General features: G+C 46.5%; 1 protein-coding gene and 1 non-coding gene across 2 annotated transcripts; one reads left to right on the top strand and one right to left on the bottom strand.

Annotated features, from left to right (window-relative positions):
• The first annotated feature begins 135 nt into the window (after positions 1-135).
• On the top strand, positions 136-27,945 carry SIAH2 (siah E3 ubiquitin protein ligase 2). The gene is made up of 2 exons (XM_029075616.2): positions 136-651; positions 26,515-27,945. The coding sequence occupies exons 1-2, from the start codon at positions 244-246 to the stop codon at positions 27,070-27,072; spliced, it is 966 nt and encodes a 321-aa protein (XP_028931449.1). The 5' UTR covers positions 136-243; the 3' UTR covers positions 27,073-27,945.
• LOC114816034 lies at positions 16,503-16,639 on the bottom strand. The gene has a single exon (XR_003763812.1). It is a non-coding gene; the product is annotated as a small nucleolar RNA SNORA7 (small nucleolar RNA).
• Positions 27,946-27,998: the final 53 nt, after the last annotated feature.

Below are 27,998 nucleotides of genomic sequence, written 5' to 3'. Positions count from 1 at the left end.
GGGGCTGGAAAAGGCGACGGCAGGCAGGACCGGCCGAGATCCCGAGGCGCGTCCCCCCCCCTCCCCGGGGGAAGGCCGGGCGGCCTGTCCCACGTGTGGGGTGGCGTCATGTGCCCTGCCCGCCCCCAGCGCCGCTGCCACCGTCGCCCATCTCCCGGCCGAGCCCTGCCCTCCGCCGGGCCCAGCCCGGGAGGGGGGTCCCTCCGCCCGGTGGCCGCGGCCCGATGGTGGGCTCCGAGCGCGATGAGCCGCCCGTCCTCCGCCGGCCCCCCTGCCAGCAAACCCTGTGCTAAGCAGCAGCAGCAGCAGCTGCAGCAGCTGCAGCAGCAGCAGCAGCAGCAGCATCCTCTGCAGCAGCCCGGCCCGGCCCCCGCCACCCTCTCGGCCGCTGGCAGCTCCTCGTCGTCGGGCCCCGGGGGTGGCGGAGGCCCGGCCTCGCCGCAGCACCACGAGCTCACCTCCCTCTTCGAGTGCCCCGTCTGCTTCGACTACGTCCTGCCCCCCATCCTGCAGTGCCAGGCCGGACACCTGGTCTGTAACCCATGCCGCCAGAAGCTGAGCTGCTGCCCGACGTGCCGGGGCGCCCTGACCCCCAGCATCAGGAACCTGGCCATGGAGAAGGTGGCCTCGGCCGTCCTCTTTCCCTGCAAGGTAAGCTCCGAAGAGGTGCACGGCTCGGCGCTCAGTACGGTGCTCGGCACGCAGAGAGCGCCTTCTGCTTTGCTTTGCTGTCCGCCTCCCCCGTTTAGACTCTCAGCCCGTCTTTGGGCAGGGATTGCCTCTCTCTCTCGCCCAATTGTACATTCCGAGCGCTTAGCACAGTGCTCAGCACCTAGTAAGCGCCTTCTGCTTTGCTGTCCGCCTCCCCCTTTTAGACTCTCAGCCCGTTATTGGGCAGGGATTATCTGCCTCTCTTGCCGAACTGTTCATTCCGAGCGTTTAGTATAGTGCTCAGCACGCAGTAAGCGCCTTCTGCTTTGTTGTCCGCCTCCCCCTTTTAGACTCTCAGCCCGTTACTGGGCAGGGATTATCTGTCTCTCTTGCCGAACTGTTCATTCCGAGCGCTTAGTACAGTGCTCAGCACCTAGGAAGCGCCTTCTGCTTTGCTGTCCGCCTCCCCCTTTTAGACTCTCAGCCCGTTATTGGGCAGGGATTATCTGTCTCTCTTGCCGAACTGTTCATTCCGAGCGCTTAGTACAGTGCTCAGCACCTAGGAAGCGCCTTCTGCTTTGCTGTCCGCCTCCCCCTTTTAGACTCTCAGCCCGTTATTGGGCAGGGATTATCTGTCTCTCTTGCCGAACTGTTCATTCCGAGCGCTTAGTACAGTGCTCAGCACGCAGTAAGCGCCTTCTGCTTTGCTGTCCGCCTCCCCCTTTTAGACTCTCAGCCCGTTACTGGGCAGGGATTATCTGTCCTTCTTGCCGAATTGTACATTCCGAGCGTTTAGCGCAGTGCTCAGCACGTAGTAAGCGCCTTCCGCTTTGCTGTCTGCCTCCCCCGTTTATAGTCTCTCAACTCGTTATTGGGCAAGGATGATCTGTCTCTGTTGCCGAATTGTACATTCCGAGCGTTTAATACAGTTCTCGGCACCCAGTAAGCGCCTTCTGCTTTGCTGTCCGCCTCCCCCGTTTAGAATTGGGCAGGGATTGCCTCTGTTGCCGAATTGTACATTCCGAACGCTTAGTACAGTGCTCGGCACGCATTAAGCGCCTTCTGCTTTGCTTTGCTGTCCGCCTCCCCCGTTTAGACTCTCAGCCCGTCACTGGGCAGGGATTGTCTCTCTCTCTTGCTGAATTGTACATTCCGAGTGCTTAGTACGGTGCTCTGCGCATAGTAAGCGCTCAATAAATACTATTGAATGATTGAACTCATAATAATAAGAAGTAATAATGGTATGTGTTAAGCGCATACTATGTGCCAAGCACTGTTGTAAGGGTTGGGGGAGATACGCTGGCATCAGGTGGGGCTCACAAGTCTCAATCCCCATTTTACAGATGAGGGAACTGAGGCACAGAAAAGTGAAGTGGTTTGCCCAAGGTCACACAGCAGACGAGTGGAGGAGCCAGGATTAGAACCCACATCCTCCGACTCCCAAGCCTCGGGCTCTTTCCACTAAGCCTTGCTGCTTCCCTAAATATGACTGAATGAACACACACACACACAACCAACCCCTCACACCCCCAACCCACCAGCCACACACACACACACACACACACACACACCCCTCCCCCCCCCCCCCGAACACTCCTGCATCTGCCTTCGCCAAAGCATTATTTAGACCTACTCGGATATTAATAATGATCATATTTGTTAAGCACTCACTATGTGCCAGGCACTGTACTGAGCGCTGGGGTGGGCACAAGCAAATCAGGTTGATTACAGTCCATGTCCCACATGGGGCTCAGTCTTAATCCCCATTTTACAAATGAGGTAACTGAGAGGCACAGGGATGTTAAGTGGCTTGCCCAAGGCCACAGAACATACAAGTGGCAGAGCCAGGTTTAGAACCCATGACTTTCTGACTCCCAGGCCCATGCTCTGTTCACCACTCCTTGCTTTCTGTAGCTGACAGGGATCATGGTGGCTAACCTGCCAGCCTGGACTCCCAACTACCTGTTTTTGGACCTGATCTGGAAAACTTTCCATGGATCCCTGGATCCATGGATGCTGGGTAATAATAATAATAATGATAGTATTTGTTAAGCACTTACTATGTGTCAAGCACTGTTCTAAGCGCTGGGGTAGATACAAGGTAATCATATTGTCTCATATGGGGCCCACAATTCTTAATCTCCATTTTTCAGATGAGGTAACTGAGGCATAGAGAATTGAAGTGACTTGCCCACAGTCACCCAGCAGACAAGGGAAGGAGTCAGGTTTAGAACCCACATCCTCTGACCCAAGCCTGTGCTCTTGCCACTAGACCACGCTGCCACTCCCGTCCCCAGACTCAGCCACGCCTCGCAGGTGCATAATGTTTTCGAGGGGTTGCAATGGAATAGTCAGCTCCACCCTGCCTGCAATTTCTCCCACTGACCCCTCCCCACCCCAGCCATCCTCTGGATGGAGACGGGCCTGGATGGAGACGGGTCTGGGGCAACGCATCCCCACACCTAATTTCCTGGAGGCATTTGCTGGGAGAAAATCGGGTTGGGTGGGTGCATCGGGAAGGAAAGAAGCCAGAGTAGATCAAGCCATTCCATCCCTCTTCTCCCTCTCTCCATCCTTGGTTGGCTTCCCTCACCAATCAGAGCCACAACCCCCACCAAAAACGGTCCCTCACACCTTGCCCCATGGGGTTTTGGGGGACCTCCCTGAGTTCTGATGGGAGACCCCCACTCCACCATTCCTCGTTACCCGCGCTCACCAGTGAGAATATTCACCCACCACCGTCCCAAGCCGACTCCCGGACCCAGCTAAAAACCCATCCACCCGCACCACATCACTCAATCATACTTGAGCGCTTACTGTGTGCACAGCACTGTGCTAAGTGCTTGGAAGAGTACACTACAACCGAGTTGGTAGGCACATTTTCTGCTCACAAAGAGCTTACAGTCTTCGCTCTTTTACTTCACGACAGCATTCATACCGGGTTGCCTTGTTGGTCAGTGGATTTTCCGCCTCCCCCCCCCCCCCTTCTGGTGATGGTCAGCCACACATTCAGTAGCCAAACTTGTAGAAATTTAATTGCGCGCATTTAAAGTGTTTGAAAATTTGTGGCTATGGACCATAGGCCTTTTAGACAACCATTCTCGTCTCCCAAATGTAGTTTTTGTAGGACGAGTGCCCTTTTTAAATTAAAAAGAAATCCACCAGAGACTTGGAGGCTGGGGAGTCTAGCCTGGCAGGCAAATGAGTGACTTAATTTGGTGGGGCTCTGACCCAGATCGCATTTAACATAAAGTATTACATAAGGGTTTAAGTCAGGGTCATCCCAGAGTTTAATTTACTAAAATGTATTTTATTTTTTAAAAAGTCATGATTCTGTGTGTCTCTCCCATCCATCTGCAATGTGACTTCAGGAAAAAACAAACACCTTTATGCATTAATATGAACATAAACCTCCGACTTAATAGCTGTAGCCATTAAAGAGGAAAAAGCCAAGTCCATTTGTTTAGTGCCTGCACACCTTACTCTATGCATAATCCAGGCTCTCAAATGTTTTCCCTTGTAACATGTTACAGTGATATAACTTAGGGCCATTTGATTAACCACTTTGAAAAAGTTTGATGAGAATCAGGCCAAGAGTTTTAAAAAAAATTTCCCTCAAGTTGTAATAGTGAACTCAACCACCTTCACACCTGCATTTTGTAGATAAGCATTCAGTCAAGTTAAAAGTACTCTGCATTTAAGGCACACATTTGTGACAACGCTGAAAAAAAAAAAATCCTGAATCTTCTTAAGGTTGGCTTGGAAGTGATGAACCCCTCCCAGTCATTTTTGTTTTCTTCAATTTATGGTCAGGTGATGGCAAAATAATTCCATAAATTCCGAGGAAGAGGAAAACCATCCAGTTTGAACATCAGAGAGTTAAGTTCCCAAGTACATTGAATCACAGTTGCATAAAATTTCTCACTTTGTAGATAGGGAAAGAGTACCAAGAAGGCACTCTTCTGATCCGTGGCTTAGCCACCAGAATTTTTCTGTTATCTCATCCCAGGTTTCCTGGGATTGGCTCCTGCCTTGGTTTACCCAGGTGCAAAATGGAAGCATCACTAAAATAGCTGCCTTAGGGGTGTTATAAGGCATAATATATGCTTTAAAGTGATTTCAAACAGGTTTCATGTAGAACAGAACTTCTTAAAAAAAATCCCTCAATGAAATATCTTGCCTCTGTGGCATTTTTGAATATATTTTCTTGCTTGTTGCATGCTTGACAAGTTTTGTGATAATTTAGCATCCTGTCTCCATCTGTACCCTTCTATGAGTTGTGTAGGGGATGAACTAGGAGGTTTTATCAAGAAGCAAAAAAGATTTTAAAATGAACTAGTGATTTCTGTAAGGGAGCGGATGGACCAGTGTTTGACCCCTGGGTAGGTAGGGAGGGAGGGAGGGGAGAGGCCTAGGAATTTCAGATTGTTCAGTTTGCATTTCTAATACCCACAAACCTCTGTATGAATGGAAAGTTTCAGAATCAGTCAGGCGAGGGCTCTAACTTCACATTCAAAAGACCAATCCGATTCATTTGGATCACTACACTCCTTTTACTAAAGGAGAAGTTTTGAAACAGTCCTTAACTCAAATGGGCCTTCTCAGTTCACTTTATGGTTTTCCCAAAATGACAAGTTTTCCTTTTGAAAGGACTCTTTATCCTCCTGCCATCTAAAACTACACTGGGGGGGAAGCACCAGGGAGAATTCAAAAGATAAACTGTTTTTTTAAGGTACGGTGTCTCACTTTTGATCCTGAAATTTGTATTCCAACTACTCCGGGCTGCCAGATGGGGCTTTTGGTAATCTCAAGGATAAATTCCTCTATATCAGAATGATCATGGATTAACACTTTTAGTGAAGACTCCAAAAATTCCAGCTGCTGGCAGAACCCAGCGGTGTTGAGCAAAAGATGTGAAATCTCAGAGGTCGAACAGCAGAGGCTGCCTTAAATGGACTGAATCCTACTACTGGAAAATAGTTTAAGCCCCCAAGAATACTAAAATGCAAAGAAAGAATTCTCGCCAAATTGAATTTCCTCCCTCCTGGCCAGTGTAACAAGAGCACCCCGCAAAATTGTCATGGACCAAAATTACCCTCAACCTTCAGGTGAGGCTAGTTCCCAAGAAGCCACATTACCAGGTAAAGCTTTTGGGGAGGAGCTACAGGAATGATGTCATCCTGAGTAGTATTACCAAGGGGTTGGAGCCTACGAGATAGTTTTTAGATTTTGTTTTTCTGTTGTTTTTTTAAAATGATTCTTCTTAAGTACCATGCGCCAGGCACTGTACTAAGTGCTGGGATGGATACAAGATAATCAGGTTGGACACCATTCCCTGTCTCACAGTCTAAGTACTTCCACATCAGTTTCCCAAAAAACCTCTTTGTGAATGTAGTCCCCGAGAGGCAGCCTTTGTCAAGAGAAGTTGGGAAGAACTAAACTAAGTCTTTATTGATATCTTCAGATTTTGAAGGAAATATGGCTGGGAAAATTTCCCTGCCAAAATGCTATGCTAAAGTGAGCCCTAGTGGATAGAACACGGGCCTGGGAGGCAGAAGGGCCTCCGTTCTAAGCCTGCTTCCGTCACTTGTCTGCCAGGTGACCTTGGACAAATCACTTCACTTCTCTTTGCCTCAGTTACCTCATCTGTAAAATGGGGATTAAAACTGTGAACCTCGTGTGGGACATGGACTTTGTCCAACCTGATTAGCTTGTAACTACCCCAGCGCTTACTATAGTGCCTGACCTGGGCCATAAAGTACATACCACGTACCATAAAGATAATAGTAATCAGTAATATTTGAAAGCAAGCTTTGGTCTAAAGCATTTGGGGGAGTAGGATGGAATACAAGTTTTCTGCCTTAAGGAGTTTACCATTCTAATAGCCTGACTGTGCTTCCTTAAAAAGAGCAAACCAAAAGAGCCTGGAAACTGACAGGAAAGTATCTGAAAAATTTGTTGACAAAGGTTCCTCCACTCCCCTCCACTTGCCCACCCTGCCTTCTCCAACAAGTCTCGACTTTCCAAAATTGAGACATACTTGTTCCCTTCCACCCCATTCCGGAGAGGTTTTGCTATAGTGACTTATACAAACCCCTCACTGGGTAGACACTGGTTTTGAGCCAGAGACTACAGACACACCCATTTTAGCTCTACTGGGGTTGGGTTTGACATTTTTGCTCTACTTGAGAAATTTTTACATATATAAATTTAATAGATATGGGGGTGGAGGGCCTGTGGGAAGGTTCGGTGAGGCAGAGGTTGTTGGGGTTATTTTTCCCCCTATATGTGGGAGTCTTGAGGGAGGGAGGGGTATTTGGGGTTTTTTCAGAGGGAAAAAAATAACCCTGTCTCCTTTGGCCATGCCTAGCCCTTGGGTGGGGTCAGGCAGCACTTTATATTAGAAACAAGCCCACACCCACAACCCTTTCCTTTTTTATAAACTCCTTTTTCAGCATACTCCCCACTCTTTCCCTTGGCCCCCTGAAGGCAGAGCTTCTTAGGAAATGGGAAGGTGCCCGTGCTGGGTTTGCCGCTTTCCTTTCCCATAATCCCCACACTTTCCGATGGCCACTGAAGGGGACAGAGCACAGGCGGTGATCTTCTAGTCCCTAGGCCTGGGTCGACTATTCCTCCTCATCAGGGGTGCTTACTGAGTGTTTACTGTGTGCAGATCAGTGTACTAAGCCGGTAGAAGAGTACAACAGAGTAGGTAGACATGCTCCTTGCCCATGAGTGTTCAGTCTAGAAGGTCAGAGTTCCTCTCCCTCTCTGAACCTCTCCAGACAGCTGGTCTGCCTACATCCTTCCTGGGAATCTTGGTTTTGCCATGGGGTCCTTGCAGCTCTCCCAGAACCCCTGTGCCCTCCTTAGCACTGCCTTTAGATCTGCTGGAAGAGAAAGGGTGGCCTAGTGGAAAGAGCATGGGCCTGGGAGTCAAGGGGATATGGGTTCTAATCCCACCTCCATCACTTGTCTGTTGTGTGACCTTGGACGAGTCATAACTTTTCTGTGGCTCACTTACCTCATCTGTAAAATGGGAATTAAGACCGGGAGCCCCCTGTGGGACATGGACTGGGTCCCACCTGATTATCTTGTATCTATACCAGAGTTTAGTACAGTGCCTGACACATAGCAAACACTTATCAAATATTTTAAAAACAACAGAAAAACTGGCATGGCTGTGGCCCCATGGACCAGTGTCAGGGCATGTCCAACTGGACCCATGTGGCTACTCTTCTGTGACTCTTCTGATAAAATGCAAGGGAAACTTTCTGCTGCAAAAGCAGATACAAATTACAAAGCCCTGTGGAATGCTGATGGGCGAAAACCTTCAAATGATTTTGGTTGTACGTGACAGAGCTTCTAACAGAGGAACAGTGTGGCCTAGTGGATAGAGCACGGGCCTGTGGATCAGAAAGAAGTGGATTCTAATTCCACATCCGCCATTTGTCCGCTTTGTGATATTAGGCAAGTTAATCTCTGTGCCTCAGTTATCTCATCTGTAAAATGGAGGGTTAAGACTGTGAGCCCCATGTGGGACATGGACTGTGGCCAACCAGATTAATTTGTAACTACCCAGTGCTTTCAGTAGTAACTGGCACATAGTAAGCACTTAAATACCATTAAAAAACCCCAAAAAACTAGGTCCACATCTTTTGTATAAGAGGCCCCAGAATCCCTGGGGTTACTGCGAAGGCTCATAAAGGCTCTTGTCCACTAGCAAGAAATCCAGGGAGCCCAAACAAGAAGCAGGGTGGCTTTATGGAAAGAGCAGAGGCCTGGGAGTCAGGAGACCAGACTTCTAAATCCTACCTCTGCCACTCGCCTACTGTGTGACCTTGGGCATGTCACATAACTCCTCTTTCTCAATTGCCTCATCTATAAAGCAAGGATTTAAAGAGGGATACCTGTCCTCCCTCTCCTTGAGACTGTGAGCCCAATGTGAAACAGTCTCTTATCTATTGGACTAAACACTAAGGTAAATACATAGTGACAAACACCACAAATGTCATTATTAAGAAACAGAGCTGCTCCTCCAAGGCAGACACTGTGGGTGGCATGCTTCTGGTGAATTCTCCCCAGTACTTAATACAGTGCTGTCTACCCAGCAGGTGCTTAATAAATATCATTGATGGGCTCCTTGAGCAGCGTGGCTTAGTGGATAGAGCATCGGCCTGGGAGACAGAAGAACCTGGGTTCTAATCCCAGCTCCACCACGTCTGCTCTTTGACCTTAGGCAAGTCACTTCACTGCTCCTCAGTTACCTCATCTGTAAAACGGGGATTAGAGTGGAACCCCTTTATGGGAAAGGGACTCTGTCCAACTAGATTAATTTGTATCTACCCCAGCGCTTAGAACAGTGCTTGGCATATAGTAAGCATTTAACAAGTATCATAATTATTATTCACTGGTACCAGCTCTCTAAGAGTCCAGCCACAGGGGAAATACCACTTCCTGTAGGTTTGATCACCATCCATGTCAGAAGGGGAAGGCAGGGAAAAAACAGGCTTCAGGAGGTAAAACCTTGAAACCTCAGTGAATTATTTCATTTTTATAATAATGGTCCTGAGGGTTTACTATGAGCTAAACTTGGGGTTTATACAAGATAATTAGATTGGACACAGTCCCAGTCTCCCAATCTATGAGGTGGGTGGGGAAGAAGGGAAAACCTGGTATGTTGTACTTATTTTACAGATGAGGAAACCTGAGGCCTAGGAAGGATAAATGAGTTTTCCAAGGTCACAGAGCAGGCAGGTGGCAGAACTGGAACTAATAATAATAGTAATAATAATGATGATGATATTTGTTAAGCCTTACTATATGCCAAGCACTATTCTAAGTGCTGAGGTAGATACAAGGTAATCAGGTTGTCCCACGTGGTGCTCAAAGTCTTTATCCCCATTTTACAGATGAGGTAACTGAGGCACAGAGAAGTGAAGTGACTTGCCCAAGGTGTCACAGCAGATAAGTGGTGGAGGTGGGATTAGAACCCATGTCCTCTGACTCACAAGTCCATGCTCTTGCCACTAAACCACACTGGTAATTTTTGGTAAACATTTAAGCAGTGATGCACAACAGAATCTTAATGAAAATACAGGAGCATGGCAGCTTAAGGTCCAGTAAGGCTTTAAAATTGAGAGTTGGATTACGCTCAGAATCTTAAAATGGGTGGCACCGTCAAGAACTGGATTAAAAAGGAAGCTCTGAAACATTGTCAGGGTCAGAGGGAGCATAGAAGGGAAAAGAGTTTTGTTTTTGTTTTTTAACTGAAGATTTCTTGCCCCTTTAAGGGTAATATAAGTGGGAAAGAGGTCGGGGGCAATTCAGCCCTCTAAAAGCCATCCTTCTTGCTGTTGCCACAGCATGGGTTTATTCACTTATATGAATCCCAAAGGGATCTCACAGAACTGGTTTTGCAGGAAAGTATGTGGCAACTCACTGAACCCTTTGGCTAGAAGAGAAACAGGGAGCATTCGGTCACAAGTCAACTTTTGTTTCAAGTTTCTAGGATTCACAATAAATCATCCCAGGGCCAATCAGTCTGAGCAAAAGCAAAACGTTCCCTTCGTTCCCTCCCTACCCTGCCCCCCGGGGAAAAGGCTCAGGTTACATCTAGGGGACATCAAGACATTTCATAGCCACTTTGGTCTGGGGTACTTAGTAGGGGGGAGTGTGGGCATCAGGATATGTCCACTAAGTTCGTAATCAGAATTATTTTACAAGAGGAGAGCTTGAGTGTACTGAGTTCACCCTAATTTCCCTAGCCTGTTTGAAGTTAGGGTTCTTGAGAAAACAATCTCTCTGCTCATCTGTAAAATTGCTACTGCATCACGATTATTATCATCGGTGTACTTTCCCACCACCTCCAAAAGCTGTGAAAGTTTGCTTCTCAGGTGGCAATGAAGTTGCATGTATCAAAAGGAGTCTGGAACTCTTTGGGGCAAGGGACTACCACCTGCACATTAGGAAGGATAATAATAAAAATGCTATTCATTAAGTGCTTACTATGAGCCAGCCATTGTACTAAGCGCTGGGCTGGATACAAGCAAATTGGGTTGGACATAGTCCCTGTCCCACATGAGACTCACAATCTCGATCCCCATTTTACAGATGAAGTAGCTGTGGCACAAAAAACTTAAGTTATTTGCCCAAGGTCACAGCAGACAAGCAGCAGATCCAGGATTAGAACCAAAGGAAAGGTTTTTGGCTGTCTTCCAGAGATAGCAGAGAAGTTATCCAGGCAGAAGGCATCTATCCTAACATGCTTTCCCAACCAGACATAGTAGTAAGTCAACTCTTCCCACAGAGGAATAATCACTTTTTGAACTTAGAACACAGAGTCCTTGTCTATAAAGTAGGGCTAGCGAGCTCCTACTCTTGGATGCCAACGCTTCCCAAACCAACAGGGTCATTTCTTTGCATCAGCAAGAACAGAGAGCTGGAGTGAAAACAGTGCCAGAGGAAAAACAAAGTTACCCTGAAAGGAGATTAAATAAGTCCTCTAGATGTTAAGCTTATTGTGGGCAGAGAACAACATGTCTACTAACTCTGTTTTATTATACTCTGCCAAGCATTTAGTGCAGTGCTCTGCACATAGTAAGCACTCAAATACCATTGATTAAAAGGCTATAAAATCCCAAGGCCTGGAAAGTTTAGTAAGTCAATCTCCTCCACATCTCCAAAAGCAACACTAAATGCTGTGCATTTCCCCGTCCTCTGATATTTTGTCACTTTGAAGAACAAGTTCCTTCCACATAAGTTTCATTTCACTTAGCCTTGAAACATTTGCTTCTCACTCAAACACTTCAAAAATCTTTTCTTTTTGCCCCAAGAAGAAGGAACTACACTGAATCCAACACCAGTAACTTATCTCTCAAAAATACCTGGTAGGATTCCTTAATCCACTACTCCCAGCAAATTCTCCAAAAAGCTTCTAGCTAAAACACAGAGGCTTTCCCTATCCTTTTTTTTTTCAATTCAACTTCCTGCCTTCCCCAGCCCAGCTGAGGATGTCATCTTCCTGAGTCTCAATCCAGCACACGTGGTTCCCTTATCAAATGTTAATTAGCTCATGGCTGTGCACAATGAGGGGTTGTAAGTATGGAAGGCAGTCTTTGCTTTGCCTTTTGAGAGGCTTTAACAAGCTGGCCCCATCCGGAAGAATGGGCTCTTTACTTTCTTTGATACAGGTTTGGTTTTAGAGGATGAAAGCACTTTAATAGATTTCAAAGAACACCTAATTAGTTGCGTTAAAATAAATGGGATGACATCATTTCTTTTTTTTCCTTACAAGTTTACAAGCACCCACACCAAATACTTGTAATGTTCTTGAACTTTATGGAGTCCTATTCATTTGAGAATCTGCACTTTCCAAATATTTTGTTATTAAACTTCAAAAGTGTCATGTTATTAAACCTCAAAAGCCAAATGAGGTGCAGCATTTATTGTTAGTGGTAGGAACTGGGGCCCAAAGGGGTTCCCCTAAAGGAGAGGGAGAATGAGGAATGGATTCTTTCCTGAGATCAGGCCCTGACCCCTTTGCAGCTGATCCTGAACAGGTACATCATCTAGTCACAAAATCAATCAAACAGTGGTAATAATTGAGTGCTTACTCTGTGCAGAGCACTGTACTCAGTGTTTAGGAAAGTACAGTAGAGTTGGTAGCCATGATCCCTGCCTTCAAGGAGTTTACAGTCTAGGGGAGGAGACAGATATTAAAATAAATTACATGTAGGAGAAAAAAACAGTGTAAGGATATGTTCATAAGTGCCATAGGGCTGGGGTGACTCTCAAAGTGCTGAAGGGGAATAAAGTGAATAAATGAAACAGAAGGGAGGGTGAATATGGTGGGGAGAAGAGAGGTTAGTCAGGAAAGACTTCTTGGAGATGATACGATTTCCATAGGGTTTTGAAGATATCAGTTGGATGCGAAGGGGATGGGAGTTTGAAGCCAGAGGGAGGTCATGGGCAAGGATTCATCTGTAAGTGAGGCAAGATTGAGGTAATCAATCAATGGTAAGTAAGTAGGTTGGTTTTAGCAGAGCAAAGTGTGTGGGCTTGGTTGTACTGGGAGGTGAGTGAGGATAAGTAGGAGGGGGAGAGGTGATTGAGTGCCTTAAAACTTTTGGTAAGTAGTTTCTGTTGGAATGATAATAATTGTAGTATTTTTAAGCACTTACTCTATTCTAAGCACTGTAGTAAGTGCTGGGGTAAATTCATGATAATTAAGTCCCACTGAGTAAGTAGGAAGGAGAACAGGTATTGAATCCCCATTTTACAGATGAGGGAACTGAGGCACAGAGAAATTAAATGATTTGCACAAGATCAAACATGGTATTAGAATTCAGAGCCTCTGACTCCCAGACCCCTCTTTCCACTAGGCCATGCTGTTTCCCTAAATAGACTGTCCCCTCCGAAGCCTCAGTGGCCTGATCAAGTTAAACTCCCACTAATGTAAAACTGCCTCTTATACTAGGTGTTTGCAGTTTTGTGTGCTTGTGATGTTTCACTTACTTCCTATGCAGATTCTGTTATTGAATGGAAATTAAGTCGTGGATAACTTCAAGGCTTAAGATTTCAACCATCCAAGTCCAGTCTAGGAAAAGAAATCGCATCAGTGAAGTCTTAAAATTGTGCCCAACTCTAGGTCAGGCATCTAGTTTGGAGGAAAAACAGGTTTTCACAAGACAGTGTACCGTGCAACATGTGAAGAAGAGTCTGAAGAGAACTAGAAAATGTGACTTCATGATCTCTGAAACTCATTTGACTTTGCTTTCTCTCACTCTCTGCCTGCTACTGTGTTTTTGTTTGCTTGAAAAGACTCTGTATCTCTCCAGGGACATTCTGTTAAATAATCTTTCCCAGGGGATATCACATATATTCTCAGGCTTTTTCATCTGGACTCTGACAGACCTTCATTCTACCAGAAAGCCAGACAGCCAGCATCGCTTACTATCTTTGGTGCAGATCTCAGCCCCAGTACTTTCAAGTAAAGCACCTTTCCAAGGACATCACCATTATTTGATACCAGCAGCAAAATAATAATAATAATAATTATGGTATTTGTTAAACACTTACTATGTGCCAGACACTGTACTAAGCGATGGGGTGGATACAAACATACCGAGTTGGACACACTCCCTGTCCCACTTGGGACTCACAGTCTCAATCCCCATTTTGCAGATGAGTTGAGGCACAGAGAAGTAAAGTGACTTGCCCGAGGTCACACAGCAGACAAGTGGCAGAGCCGGGATTAGAACCTCTGACTTCCTGACTCCCAGACCTGGGCTCTATCCACTGTGCCATGCTGCATCTTGTGACTGATGGCCAGTGGCTTTGCCTGTCAGTTTCATTCATGCAATCATATTTACTGAGTGCTTACTGTAGGCAGAGCACTGAATTAAGCGCTTGGGAGAGTACAATATAACAATATATGGACACATTCCCTGCCCATAATGAGTTTACAGTTTACTCAACTTCTCCCGATCCCTTAATTTGGGAGACCTAGGGAGTTTCACTCTTCACTTTGTACTTCCTCTGTTTTTTAAAAAGCCGCTTTAAAGGTGCCATCTTACAGAGCAAGGGTCTGGGGATGTTTGTGAGGGCAGGAGGAGTCTGAACGCAGGGCACATGCCATTTCTGGAGTAGCAGTTTTCGTTCTTGAAGCCCTTTCATATTTCTGCCTTCCTCTGGTGTTTCTCATCCCCAGTCAGAAACCTTGAATTTTGGGGGCCAATTTGAACTGCAAGTTCTGTAGGGAAAAATCAGCCCCAACTCTCTTACTGTACCTGAGAGTCAGGACACTGCTGCTCTTTAATCAATCAGTCGTATCGATTACAGTGTGCAGAGCACCGCACTCAAACAATCAATCGTATTTATTGAGAGCTTACTGTTTGTGGTGCATGGTAGTAAGTGCTTGGGGGAATAAGATAGAACAGCGTTAGTAGACACATTCCCTGCCCACAAAGAACTAAGTGCTGTGAAACTGAGGGTGGGGTGAATATCAAGTGCCTAAAGGGGACAGGTCCAAGTGCACTGGAGATGCAGAAGGGAGAGAGAGGAGGGGAAATAAGGGCTTAGTCAAGGAAAACCTCTTGAAGATGTGGTTATTTAAGGCTTTGAAGGTGGAGAGAGTTGCATTAGTTTGTTGTATATGAAGAGGAAGGGAGTTCCAGCCCAAAGGGAGGTCGGTGGCGAGAAAGATGACATCAAGTAATAGGGAGTAGGTGGGTGTTAGAGGAGTGAAGTGTACAGTCTGGGTTGAAGTAGGAAACCAGTGAGGTAAAGTAGGAGGGGGCAAGCTGACAAAACTTTAAAATTTATAGTAAGTTATTTCTGTTTGATGCGGAGGTAAATGGGAAGCCACTGTAGGTTCTTGAGGAGTGGGAAGACACTCCTCAAAAATAACATTCAGGCCATGTTTCCCTGCTCAAGAACCTCCAGGCATTGCCCAACCACTTCTGCCTCAAACACCTCAAACAAAAACTCCTCACCATTGGCTTTAAAGCACTTAATCATCTTGGCCCCCTCCTACCTTACCTTGCTACTCTCCTACTACAACCTAGCCTGCACACTTTGCTCCTCTAATGCTAACCTCGTCACTGTACCTCGTTCTCGTCTATCTCACTGCCGACCTCTCACCCACGTCTCACCTTTGGCCTGGAACGCCTTCCCTTTTCAGATAGGACAGACAATTGCTCTCTCCCCATTCAAAGCCTTATTGAAGACACATCTCCCCCAAGAGACCTTCCCTTACTAAGTCCTCCTTTCCTCATCAACCTGACTTACTCCTTCATTCATCCCCACTCCCAGTCCCACAGCACTTACGTACATATCTGTAATTTATTTGTATCAATGCCTGTCTCCCCCTCTAGACTGTAAGCTCATTGTGGGCAGGGAATGTGTAAGTGCTCAACGTATATGAATGAATGAATGAATCCGGGTAGCAAAATGAAATAATGACTGGAGTGGGGAGAGATTGGAGCAGGGAAATCAGTGAGGAGGCTGATGCAGTAGTCAAACCAGGCCATAATAAGTACTTGGATCAGAATAATGGTATTTTGGATGGAGAGGAGAGGGCAGATTTTAGCAACATTGTGAAGGTAGAAACTTCGGGATTTGGTGACAGATTGAATATGTGGGTTGAATGAGAGAAATGAGTTGAACATTGCAGGCTTGTGAGACAGAGAAGATAGAGATGTTATCCACAGTGAAGGAAAAGACAGGAGGAGGACAAGGTTTGGGTGGTAAAATGAGGAGTTCTCTTTTGGACATGTTAAGTTTGAGGTACCAGCAGGACATCCAAGTAGAGATGTCTTGAAGGCAAGAGGAGATGTGAGATTGTAGAGAAGGAGAGAGGTGTGGACTGGAGATGTAGATTTGGGAATCATCCACATAGAGATAATAATTGAGACCACAGGAGTGAATGAGTCCTCCAAGGAGAATAGAAGGGGACTCAGAACCAAACCTTCAGGGACTCCCACAGTTAGAGGGTGGGAGGCAGAAGAGGGATCATTTCTACTAACCCTTGTGTCCTCTGTCAAGCACTTAGTACCTTGCTCTGCATAAAGTAAGCGCTCGATAAATACCACTGATTGATTATTGTGTTATGCCATCCAGTCATCCCTGACCCGTAGAGATGCCTTGGACACACCTCTCCCAGAATGCCCAACTTCCATCTGCAATCGTTCTAGATTGAATGATCCTAGAGCTGATAGAGCATTTCATAGTGGATCCATAGAGTTTTCTTGGTTAAAAAATGGAAGTGGTTTACCATTGTCTTCTTCCACGCAGTAAACTGGTCTCCCCTCTCGACTCTCTCCCATGCTGCTGCTGCCCAGCACAAGTGAGTTTGTAGCAGATTGCCTTCCACTCGCTAGCCACTGCCCAAACTAGGGATGGAATGGATATGCCTCTGCTTGACTCTCCTCCCATAGTCGAGTCTGGCAGAGTACTGGAAACTCTCCAGGTGGGACCCTGAGAGGGGTGATTGGTTATTAGGAGTCAAATAAATGATAAATAAGCCACCCTTCTTCCATGCCTTCAGTGCTCCCCAACACATCTGCTGCCGCCATCTCTTTTTCCCCCTTCTAGGCTGCTTTTCCTGGGCCCTGCCTCCTGTCAGTCACTTCCCCCCCCGCCATGTTTTTCTGCCCAACAGGGAGGAAGCAAAGGTGGGCAAGAGAGATCAGCAGGGAGACTGGGACAGCAGCAGGGGCCCAAAAGAGATGTTGGCAACCCTGTGGAACCTTGCTGCCGTGAAACATATGAATTGCTATGTGCCACACGGGCTGTGGATGCCAGCTCTAATGCAGTGCTTCTCAATTGATCGATGGTATGTGTTAAACACTTACCATGTGCAGAGCACTGTAGTAAGCACTTGGGTGGGGGGGGGCACAATATAGTGTGGTTTAATGGAAAGAGCGTGAGGTTGGGAGTCAGAGATCATGGGTTCTAATCCCGGCTCTGCCACTTGTCAGCTGTGTGACTTCGGACAAGTCACTTAACTTCTCTGGGCCTCAGTTACCTCATCTGTAAAATGGGGATTAAGACTGTGAGTCCCACGTGGAACATCCTGATTCCCTTATATCTACCCCAGCACTTAGAACAGTGCATGGCACATAGTAAGCGCTTAACAAATACCATTATTATTATTAAAGTCCACTGCACTCCCTCCTCTCGCTGCAGAGCAAACAAAGCCCCAAAGGTCCAAGATTCATTTGGAATGTAAGAATCAGGGGTCTTGGGAGAGAGGGTAGTAATAATAATAATAATAATTGTGGTATTTGTTAAGCACTCACGATGTGCCAAGCACTGTACTAAGTGCTGGGGTAGATACAAGCAAATCGGGTTGGACACAATCCCTGTCCCACATGGGGCTCACAGTCTCAATCCCCATTTAGATATGAGGGAACTGAGGCCCAGAGAAGTGAAGCGACTTGCTCACGGTCTCACAGCAGACAAGTGGTGAAGCCAGGAGCAGCCCAATTCCCTCTGCCCCCACTCTCCTCCCATCCCCCCCAACCATCTGCTCTTCCCCCTTCCCCTCCCCTCAGCACTGTGCTCGTCTGTATATATTATTTATTACCCTATTTATTTTGTTAATGAGGTGTATGTCTCCTTGATTCTCTTTATCTTGATGATGTTGTGTTGTTTTGTTTTGTTCTGTTTTGCTCTGTTGTCTGTCTCCCCCATTTAGACTGTGAGCCCATCACTGGGCAGGGATTGTCTCTATCTGTTGCCGAAGTGTACATTCCAAGTGCTTAGTACAGTGCACTACACATAGTAAGTGCTCATTAAATATGATTGAATGAGTGAATGAAAGAATCTATGACCTTTTCACTCCCAGGCCTGAGCCTTTTTCCCATACACCATGCAGCTGCCGTAGTAGTAGTAGTAGTAGTAGTAGTAGTAGTTATTAAGCACTTACTTTGTGCAGAGCACTGTACTGGGAAAGAATGCACAGTTGGGAGTCAGATTTGGTCCTTGTCCTTTTTAAAACCTTAGAGAGAAAATGAGAGACGAGGGTTTTGTGGTTCGGGGGTTTTTGTTTTGGTTTTGGTTTTTGTTGGGGGCTTTTTTGCTTGTTTGTTTTGCTATTTAAGTAGCTTTAAATGCACTCCTTTGTTTCAGATGCAATACTCTGACTGTTCATTCAGTCCAGAACTTTAATCACTCCATGTGTGTTTGGGTCCTAAACGTGTAATCAGCCCAGGTACTTCATGGATCTTACCTGTGCCTTACCCAGCTAGGTGGGAAAGCCTCAGTCAGAAGCAGAAGCTCAACTCCCCAGATCACATTGAATGGCGTTAAAACGCTGGGGAAACAGCCTCAACTGGGAGAAAGCACTGAGAAAAACAGTCATCATATCCCTCCTACAAGTTCTGGGGCACCCCCCTGGACCGTGGGAAGGTTTCTACACTAATCTCAGCCAAGAGACACACAGCTCAAGATGAAACATTTACCAGCCAGAAGACCAGCCCTGGGCCACGGGGCTGCTGTTTGTTTTTACACTGGCCCAAAGATGTGAATGAACAAATCTCCAGGTCAGGACCATGTCCCGAAGGCACGCTAGGTTGAATTATATCCAGTTTCACCCCAATCCTTAGATGGGAAACGCATCTACTCATTCATTCATTTGCATTTATTGAGCACTTACCATGGGCAAAGCACTGTGTGCTTGGGAGAATACAATACAGAAATAGACAGACACATTCCCTGCCCACCACAAGCAGAGACCGAACTCTGTTGTATTATGCTCTCCTAAGCACTTAGTACAGTTACCATTGGTGATGATGATTCATTCATTCATTCAATTGTATTTATTAAGCTCTTGCTGTGTGCAGAGCACTTTACCAAAGGCTTGGGAAATTATAGTACTGATTATTACAGTGCTCTGCCCACAGTAAGCACTCAATACCATAGAGATTGTCTCTATTTGTTGCCGAATTGTACTTTTCTGGTGTTTAATACAGTGTTTAGCACACAGTAAGCGCTCAATACAATTGAATGAGTGAATACCATTGATTGATCGATAATCACTTCTCATCCAAGTAAAAGGCAACCCAAAAAACAGATGCATCTGAAAGCACACTCTGCTCTGGCCCAGAAACTTGCACCTGAGCCCTGCAGGTCTTTCTGGCTATTATAATCCCACCACCTCACTGTTTCAGAGTAGGGCAAATTGTCCCACCCTTTTGGCCAAGGAATGAGAGAGAGAAAGGTTGAGCCATTGGAGTGGTAACTCCTCCTGCCCTTTTTAAGTCCCTCCCAAGTCCCAAACTGACCCCCAGACCAAAGGGAGCCCTTGAATCTTGCACTCGGATCTATGACCTCTGGTCATTTGATATTCAGCCCAACCACAACCCCACATATATCTTTAAATTATATATTATAAATTATTCATTTATATTCGTGTCTGTCTCCCCCTCTAGAGTCTGCCAACTCTGTTGTATTCTCCCAAGCGCTTAGTTCAGTGCTCTGCACATAGAAAGCACTCAATAAGTGCCATTGAGGATGATGGTGATGATGAGGGCCCCACTCCTGACTAGATTTCCTCTTCTCCAGCTTCTGAATGGCTTTTGGTGACCTCTGTCTCCTCCCTAGAATCAACCCTTCCCTGGGTATTTTCACAGCCTCTTTATTGTTTCCAAACACCTTCACATTCCACTCACTTGTCTGTTTCCTGCCTTCATTAGCAATGCAGGAATGCAGCCAAGGGGGTCCTCTGGTATTTGTTAAGTGCTTACTATGTGCCAGACCCTGTACTAAGCACTGGGATGGATACAAGCAAATTGAGGTGGACAGTCCCTGTCCCACATGGGTTCACAGTCTTAATTCTCATTTTACAGATGAGGAAACTGAGGCCCAGAGTAGTGAAGTGACTTGCCCAAGGTCACACAGCAGACAAGTGACAGAGCTGGCTCTGGTCTGCCACAATCGTTGATATATTTCTGAGGGTGAGGCCTACTTTTCTAAGACTTAGTAACCTAAGAATGTGTCTGTTGATATGTTGTATGCTCCCAAGCTTTTAGTACAGTGCTTTGCACACAGTAAGCACTGAATAACTATGATTGAAGGAATGAATGAATGAGTGAATAACCTAACCTGAACCTGATCATAGTTCACAAATTTTCTGCTCAGCACTTCCTACTCTGCTGTTCTGGCCTTCAATAGGCCTACCAGCCTTTTTCCCTTCAGTCCTTCAACAGTATAATGATAATAATAATAATTGTGTAATATGTTAAGTACTTACTATGCATCGAGCACTATGCAAACCCTCTGGACTAGAAAGAAAAATACATCAAATGCAACCACTCCAAGATTTATACCGAAAATTTGGTGGAACAGGTTAATGAAGATGTGCAGCTGCAGAAGAGTCAAGTGTTTAGGCTTTGTTTTAGGAAGCAGTGTGACCTAATGGGAAGAGCACGGGCCTAAGAGTCGGAGGACCTGGGTTCTAATTCCGGCTCTGCCACTTGTCTGCTTGCGACCTTGGGCAAGTCACTTATTTTTTCTGTGCCTCAGTTACCTCATCTGTAAAATGGGGATTCAGTCCTGTTCCCCCTCCTACTTAGACTGTGAGCCCCATATAGGGCAGGGACTTTGTCCAACCTGATGATCTTGCATCTACCCCAATGCTTAGTGTAGTGTTTGGCACACTATAAGTGCTTAACAAATATCGCAATTATTGTTTTTAATTTTATCATCATTGTTGTTACTGGAATAGTTACAAGATAATCCTGTCAGACAGCCCCTGTCCCCCATAGTCTAAAGGGAAGGGAGAACAGGTATTGAATCCCCATTTTGCAGGGAGGAAACTGAGGCACAGAAAAGGTTTGTCCAAGTCACAAAGCCGGCAAGTAGTGGAGCTGGATATACAAGTTCTGATGCTGTGGTGGAACTGAGTTATTTGGGGTTAAGGTCCCTTCGTTTTAGAACAGTGATAGGCACATAGTAAGCGCTTAACTGCCTGACTACTTGTTTTGTTTTGTTGCCTGTCTCCCCCTTTTAGACTGTGAGCCTGATGTTGGGCAGGGATTGTCTCTATCTGTTGCCGAATTGTACATTCCAAGCACTTAGTACAGTGCTGTGCACATAGTAAGTGCTCAATAATTACAACTGAATAAATGAATGAATGAACAAATACCGTCATTATTATTACCATCGCCAGTTCTGCCCGTGTAACCTTGGCATTATCCTCAACTCATCTCTCTCATTCAACCCACACATTCTGTCTGTCCCCAAATCCTGTCACTTCCTTCTTCAGATCATCGTTAGAATCCGCTACTTCCTCTCCATCCAAACTGCTACCATACTGGTCCAAGTGTTTGTCACAGCCTGCTTCAACTACTGCATCAGTCTTCTCGTCTTCCTCCCTGCCTCCTCTCACTCCAGTCCATACATCATTCTGCTACCTGGAACATTTTTCTAAAAAATCATTCTGTGCACATCTTCCCTAGAGAAGCAGCGTGGCTCAGTGGAAAGAGCCCGGGCTTTGGAGTCAGAGATCATGGGTTCGAATCTCGGCTCTGCCACTTGTCAGCTGTGTGACTGTGGGCAAGTCACTTAACTTCTCTGTGCCTCAGTTACCTCATCTGTAAAATGGGGATTAAGACTGTGAGCCCCACGTGGGACGACTTGATTCCCCTGTGTCTACCCCAGCGCTTAGAACAGTGCTCTGCACATAGTAAGCACTTAACAAATACCCACATTATTACTGCTCAAAACTTCCAGCGGTTGCCCATCCATCACCATATCAAACAGAAACTCCTTAAAACATCAGCTCAATCAGCTCTCCTCTTCCTCCTGGACCTCCCTCCTCTCTCACAACAACCCAGCCTGCACACTTTGCTGCTTGAACTCCAACTTAGTTACTGTGCCTTGACCTCGTCCCTCTCGCTGTTGACCCTTGCTCACACCCTCCTGCCTGGAACTCCCTCCTCCTTCATATCAGATAGATTACCACTCTCCCTCTCTTCAAAGCCCTACTAAAATAATTTCTCCTCCAAGAAGTCTTCCCTAATTAACTCTCATCTCCCCATCCTATTCTCCATCACCTCTGCGTCATCTATGCAGTTGGATCCGTGCCCTCTAAGTACTTTGATATCTCACCTCCAGCCTCACAGCATTTATGTACATATCCTAATACTCTGCCATTTTCTCTCTCAGAAATTTATTGTAATACTTGTGTCCTCCACTAAACTGTAAGCTCCTTGAGGGCAGGAATCATGACCATTCATTCATTCAATCATATTTATTGAGCGCTTACTGTGAGCAGAGCACTGTATTAAGTGCTTGAAAAGTACAATTCAGCAATAGAGACAATCCCTTCCCACACCAGGCTTCCAGTCTAGAAGGGGGAAGACAGACATTAAAACAAGTAAACAGGCATCAATATAAATAGAATTATAACTGTATACATAGATACATAAGTGCTATGGGGCAGAGGGGAGAGCAAAGGGAGCGAGGTGAGGTGACGGGGAAGGGAAGGAGTGCTGAGGAAAAGGGCGGCTGAGTCTGGGAAGGCCTCTTGAAGGAGGTGAGTCTTCAGAAGGCTTTAAAGTGGGGAAGAGTGATTGGCAGATTTGAGGAGAGAGGACATTCCCCAACGCTATTGAATTGTACTCAGCCATAGTCCTTGTAACAGTGCTCTGCACTTAGTAAGTGTTCAATAAATGCCATTGATTGATTAATTGATCGATTAATTAATGAACCTAGAATTTGTGAATCCCAAAACTTCCGAGCAGGGAAGGCAGGAGGCGGTGGGCTGGTTGAGGAGGAAATTCAGCGTCTGTGATAGAGTTAAGATTTATGGGGCAGGGCAGAGGAATCACTTCATTTCTTCATAATGTTCTTTTAGAAAAAAATGGCAATATACAGAAGATCATGAGCCTCTAGGTGAAATTTAGCACCGTCTATTGGGTTGATAAATCAACCAGATGTAGTTACTGAGTGCTTATGCACAGCACTGTACTAAGTGCTCAGAAGACTACCAACAGAATTGGTAGGCACATTTCCTGCACACAAGGAGCTTACAGTCTAAACCAGACCAAAGGCGGCTTCTACATTAATTACAACTGTGTTATTTGGTAAGGGCTTACTCTGCACCAAGCAAGAGAAGCAGCATGGGTTAGTGGAAAGAGCACAGGCTTGGGAGTCAGAGGTTGTGAGTTCTAATCCCAGCTCCAGCACCTATCAGCTGTGTGACTTTGGACAAGTCACTTAACTTCTATTTGCCTCAGTTACCTCATCTGTAAAATGGGGATTAAAACTGTGAGCCCCATGTGGGACAACCTGATTAACCTTGTATCTATCCCACCACTTCGAACAGTATTTGGCAAATCGTAAGTGCTTAACAAATACCATCATCATCATCATCATCACTGTGGGAAGTACTGGAATAGTTACAAAATAATCAAATTTGTCCTAAATGGGGCTTACAGTCTAAGGGGAAACGAGAACAGATATTGAATCCCCATGTTACAGATGAGGTGCTCAGAATTTCAGAAGGAAGAAGAGTCGTGCTTTGTCAGAAAGTCACTTAGGTTGGGCTTGGCTGGGGAAGGCATGTAAAAACAGCCCCACCAAGGTATTTTTAGCCACATCCACACGGCCATTTTTAGTAGCCTCGGAACTAACTCAGGCCTTGTAATCACTTTTCTATTTGCGTAACTTTGGGGGTTTCCTGTTCTGAGTCTTCAAATTGGTTACTCTTAAAAAGGGAGCCAGATTCCTCCCCACATTGCACAAGTCAGATGCTGGCAGATGATGTACTCAGAAATATCTTGGGTCTCCATCATGTGATTTTATTACCTTTTTTTTGAGCATATTTCCAAGGCTCCTCTTGTCCAAGTGGCTGCTGCTATTGAGCACAGGTAAATATCTTTAGGTTAAAAAATCAAAAAGGAATTCTTGGTTCATCCAGAGAGTCTGTAGTTCTGTGGACTCATCCCTGATGGCCTTACTGGTTTTGACTTTGGCCTGAAGCAGTGTAAAACTGGGTTTGGGGTTGGAAAAGTACCCTCCAATCCCCAAACTTCCCCTTACCAAAACAGATTCACTTGTGTGTATGTGTGTGTAGAGACACACACACACACACACACACACTCTCTCTCTCTCTCTCTTTCTCGCTCTCTCTCTCTCGCTCTCTCTCTCTCTCTCTCTCTCTCTCTCTCTCCCTCCGAGCCCTCTGCCTCAACTTTGGAATCCTGTGTCAGCATCAGCGTGCTGGGACTTTCAAGCCCCAGTTTTCAGGAACTGGAAACTTCCGACAAAAGCTTGCAGTCAGGTGGTTTAGTGGGGTGAAGGGGAGACAACTCTAGGTAGGAAATCTTCTTGGAATAAAATATTAGTTCCTCTGAGATAGCTGATTGTTGAGAGAGGGACACTTTTCTTTTTGATAGACCAAAATGTAGTCATGCAGCTTAGTCCTGTGCCAGAGATTCACCCAGGTACAAATTCCTTTTTCCCTGTCTTTCAAGAAGGCTCGGAGGTAGCAGAAGGGCCTAACGTTTCTGTTGGCGAGGAATTGAGGATAATTGTTACCTGTTAAGACAGAGGTTTTCAACCAGGGCTACAAAAGCCTCCTGAGGGAACTTTGAAAAGGTGGGGAGACGGGTCTGTTGTGGCTGCTTCTTCCTGGGCTGTCCAACAAGCTGAGAACTCTGGGGAAGCCCAGTACGGAGTAGAGCAAGTGAGATGAGGTACTTTCCCTGCTCTCTCTACTGTCGCTGACTTCCCAAACTTCGTGCCCTTGCCAGGAGCTCAGCAAGAAGCAGCCCCGGAAGCATGGACTAGGGCGATATGGCCACAATCGGAACAGTTTCCTCTCCTCACCCGCTCCTTCGATTCCAGTTAGTTCAGCTCTATGTGGGCAGCTGAGGAGAGCTGAGCCGAAGTGGCTGGGGCTGGGGGAGGCACACTAGATTAAACGTTGAGTCATTAGGGTTAAATTTTCTAAAATGGGGGAAACCCTGGGGTTCATTCATTCAGTAGTATTTATTGAGCGCTTACTATGTGCAGAGCACTGTACTAAGCGCTTGGAATGTACAAATCGGTAAGAGATAGAGACAGTCCCTGCCCTTTGATGGGCTTACAGTCTAATCGGGGGAGACAGACAGACAAGAACAATGGCAATAAATAGAATCAAGGGGAAGAACATCTCATTAAAACAATAGCAAATAAATAGAATCAAGGTGATTGAGATACTGGGAAATGCTTTCTCTTCCCTCCTGTACCCTTGAAACCCTTTATCCCACTCTGGCCCCCATCTTCTCGTCTCATGCCCAGGACAGCTGTTCATTCATTCATTCAGTCATATTTATTTATTGAGCGCTTACTGTGTGCAGAGAACTGTACTAAACGCTTGGGAGAGTACAACAATGAACAGACATATTCCCTGCCTACAACGAGCTTTGCTAGGAGACCCTTACATTTTCAGTCCCCTTCTTTCTTTGCATCATCCCTCGCCAGGTGACCTATCTCTGGGTTCATTCATTCATTCATTCAATCGTATTTATTGAGCTCTTACTGTGTGCAGAGCCCTGTACTAAGCCCTTGGAATATACAATTAGGCAGCAGAGACAGTCCCTGCCCAGTAATGGACTCACAGTCTAAAAGGGGGAGACAGACAGCAAAACAAAACAAGTAGACAGGCATCAATGCCATAAAAATAGATAAATAGAATCGTAGATATATACACATCATTAATAAAATAGAGTAATAAATAATATATACAAATATACACAAGTGCTGTGGGGAGGGGAAGGGGGTAGAGCAGAGGGATGGAGTAGGGGCAATGGGGAAGGAAGGAGGGGCAGAGAGAAAGGGAGGGCTCAGTCTGGGAAGGCGTCCTGGAGGAGGTGAGCTCTCAGTAGGGATTTGAAGAGGGGAAGAGAGTTAGTTCGCCATATGTGAGGAGGGAGGGCATTCCAGGACAGTGGTAGGACGTGGGCCAGGGGTCGACGGCGGGACAGGCGAGAACGAGGCACAGTGAGGAGGTTAGTGGCAGAGGTATGGGGTGGGCTGGAGAAGGATAGAAGGGAGGTGAGTTAGGAGGGTGCCAGGTGATGGAGAGCTTGGAAGCCATGAGTGAGGAGTTTTTACTTCATGTGAAGATTGATAGGCAACCACTGGAGGTTTTTGAGGAGGGGAGTGACATGCCGAAACCTGAGGAAAGGACGTGCAGGAATTGGCAATGAGGATCTGGCAAAGAAACTCCCTGAAACGAAGGGTCTCCAAGCCAGAACTAGACTGCAGTATCCAGACAGATGCCTAGGGAGCCTGAATGCCTAACTTTTTTTATTTTTTGGTGTGTGTGTGTACGTGTGCGCACGCACCCACACTCCTGTCTCCTTCCAGTATGCCACCACAGGCTGCTCCTTGACTCTTCACCACACGGAAAAGCCGGACCACGAAGACATCTGTGAATACCGCCCCTACTCTTGCCCATGCCCCGGTGCCTCCTGCAAGTGGCAGGGATCCCTGGAAGCCGTCATGTCCCACCTCATGCACGCCCATAAGAGCATCACCACCCTTCAGGGAGAAGACATCGTCTTCCTGGCCACGGACATTAACCTGCCAGGCGCGGTCGACTGGGTGATGATGCAGTCCTGCTTCGGCCACCATTTCATGCTGGTTTTGGAGAAGCAAGAGAAGTACGAGGGCCACCAGCAGTTCTTTGCCATCGTGCTGCTCATCGGCACCCGCAAGCAGGCCGAGAACTTTGCCTACAGGCTCGAGCTCAACGGGAACCGGCGGCGGCTGACGTGGGAGGCCACACCCCGCTCCATTCACGACGGCGTGGCCTCCGCCATCATGAACAGTGACTGCCTCGTCTTTGATACAGCTATAGCCCACCTCTTCGCGGATAACGGCAACCTGGGGATCAATGTGACCATTTCCACCTGCTGCCCGTGACGCGCCTGTGGAGGGAAGGAGCCCAAGGGTTCTTGGGGCCTAGCGGTTCTTGTCCTGTATTAGGCGTTTTTCAGAAATGCAGCAGGGCCCGGCTAGGCCTTCCCCTGTTGGAATCTGTCATTAGCCGACGTTTCCTGACGGTCCCCTCCCCTCTTTGATTTGGTCAACAAGTCAAGCCTCTCTGGCAGCGTGAGAATGAGGGGTTTTGGCCTGGTAACGTTGTGACGGGAGTTTGTCTAACCTTCCCTTAAAATCTCCGGCTTCTGGGGCAGCTGCCCGCCTCTGTCAGAGCCTGAGGCCTGCACTAGAGGAGACCCCGAAAGAACCTCTGAGGGTGTGAGCCAGCAGGGGCTGGGGTGGGAGGGGAGAGGGTCTCCGGGCTCCTCCCTGACTCCAGCGGCTACTTCAGTCGTTGTCAGGGGAGGTTTATCGGCTTTAACCTTCATTCAAAACCAAGCCGTTCGAGATGAGAGGGGCGGAGGGGAGTGTCGCAATTTAGGGATTTTACAGAAGGGGCCAGATCTCTGCGCTGAGGGCCTCTGGGTACTTTGATGAGAATCCTCTTCTGATCTGAGCCACTTAGCCAATGAAAATCAACAACTTTCAGGTCACCTTTCTGTAAGGTGGGCAATGAGGCGGCTCGGAGAGCAAGAGGTGTATGTCCAACAGAGTTCTCCATGGGTTGGAATCTGATCATATGCTAGGTTAGGCGGGTTTGTTTACACGTGGCTTCCCCTGGAGACACACTTGACTATCGATATCGTCAAAGATTAATATAGTGGAAAAAGCTTTATGGCCAATGTCCTGTTCTTGCTATTTAAGTTTTGTTGCCATATTCACTTTAGTTTTCTAATAAATATTTTGCAAAAAGCATATTGGATGGTTATTTTTCAGTGCTGATCATCGATCGACCCTGGTAATCCCTG

Source organism: Ornithorhynchus anatinus, chromosome 1, assembly GCF_004115215.2.
Source record: "Ornithorhynchus anatinus isolate Pmale09 chromosome 1, mOrnAna1.pri.v4, whole genome shotgun sequence".
In the NCBI taxonomy this organism is placed as follows: Eukaryota; Metazoa; Chordata; class Mammalia; order Monotremata; family Ornithorhynchidae; genus Ornithorhynchus; species Ornithorhynchus anatinus.
Note: the sequence above shows the minus strand (reverse complement) of the source record. Positions and strands in the feature narration are given on the sequence as shown.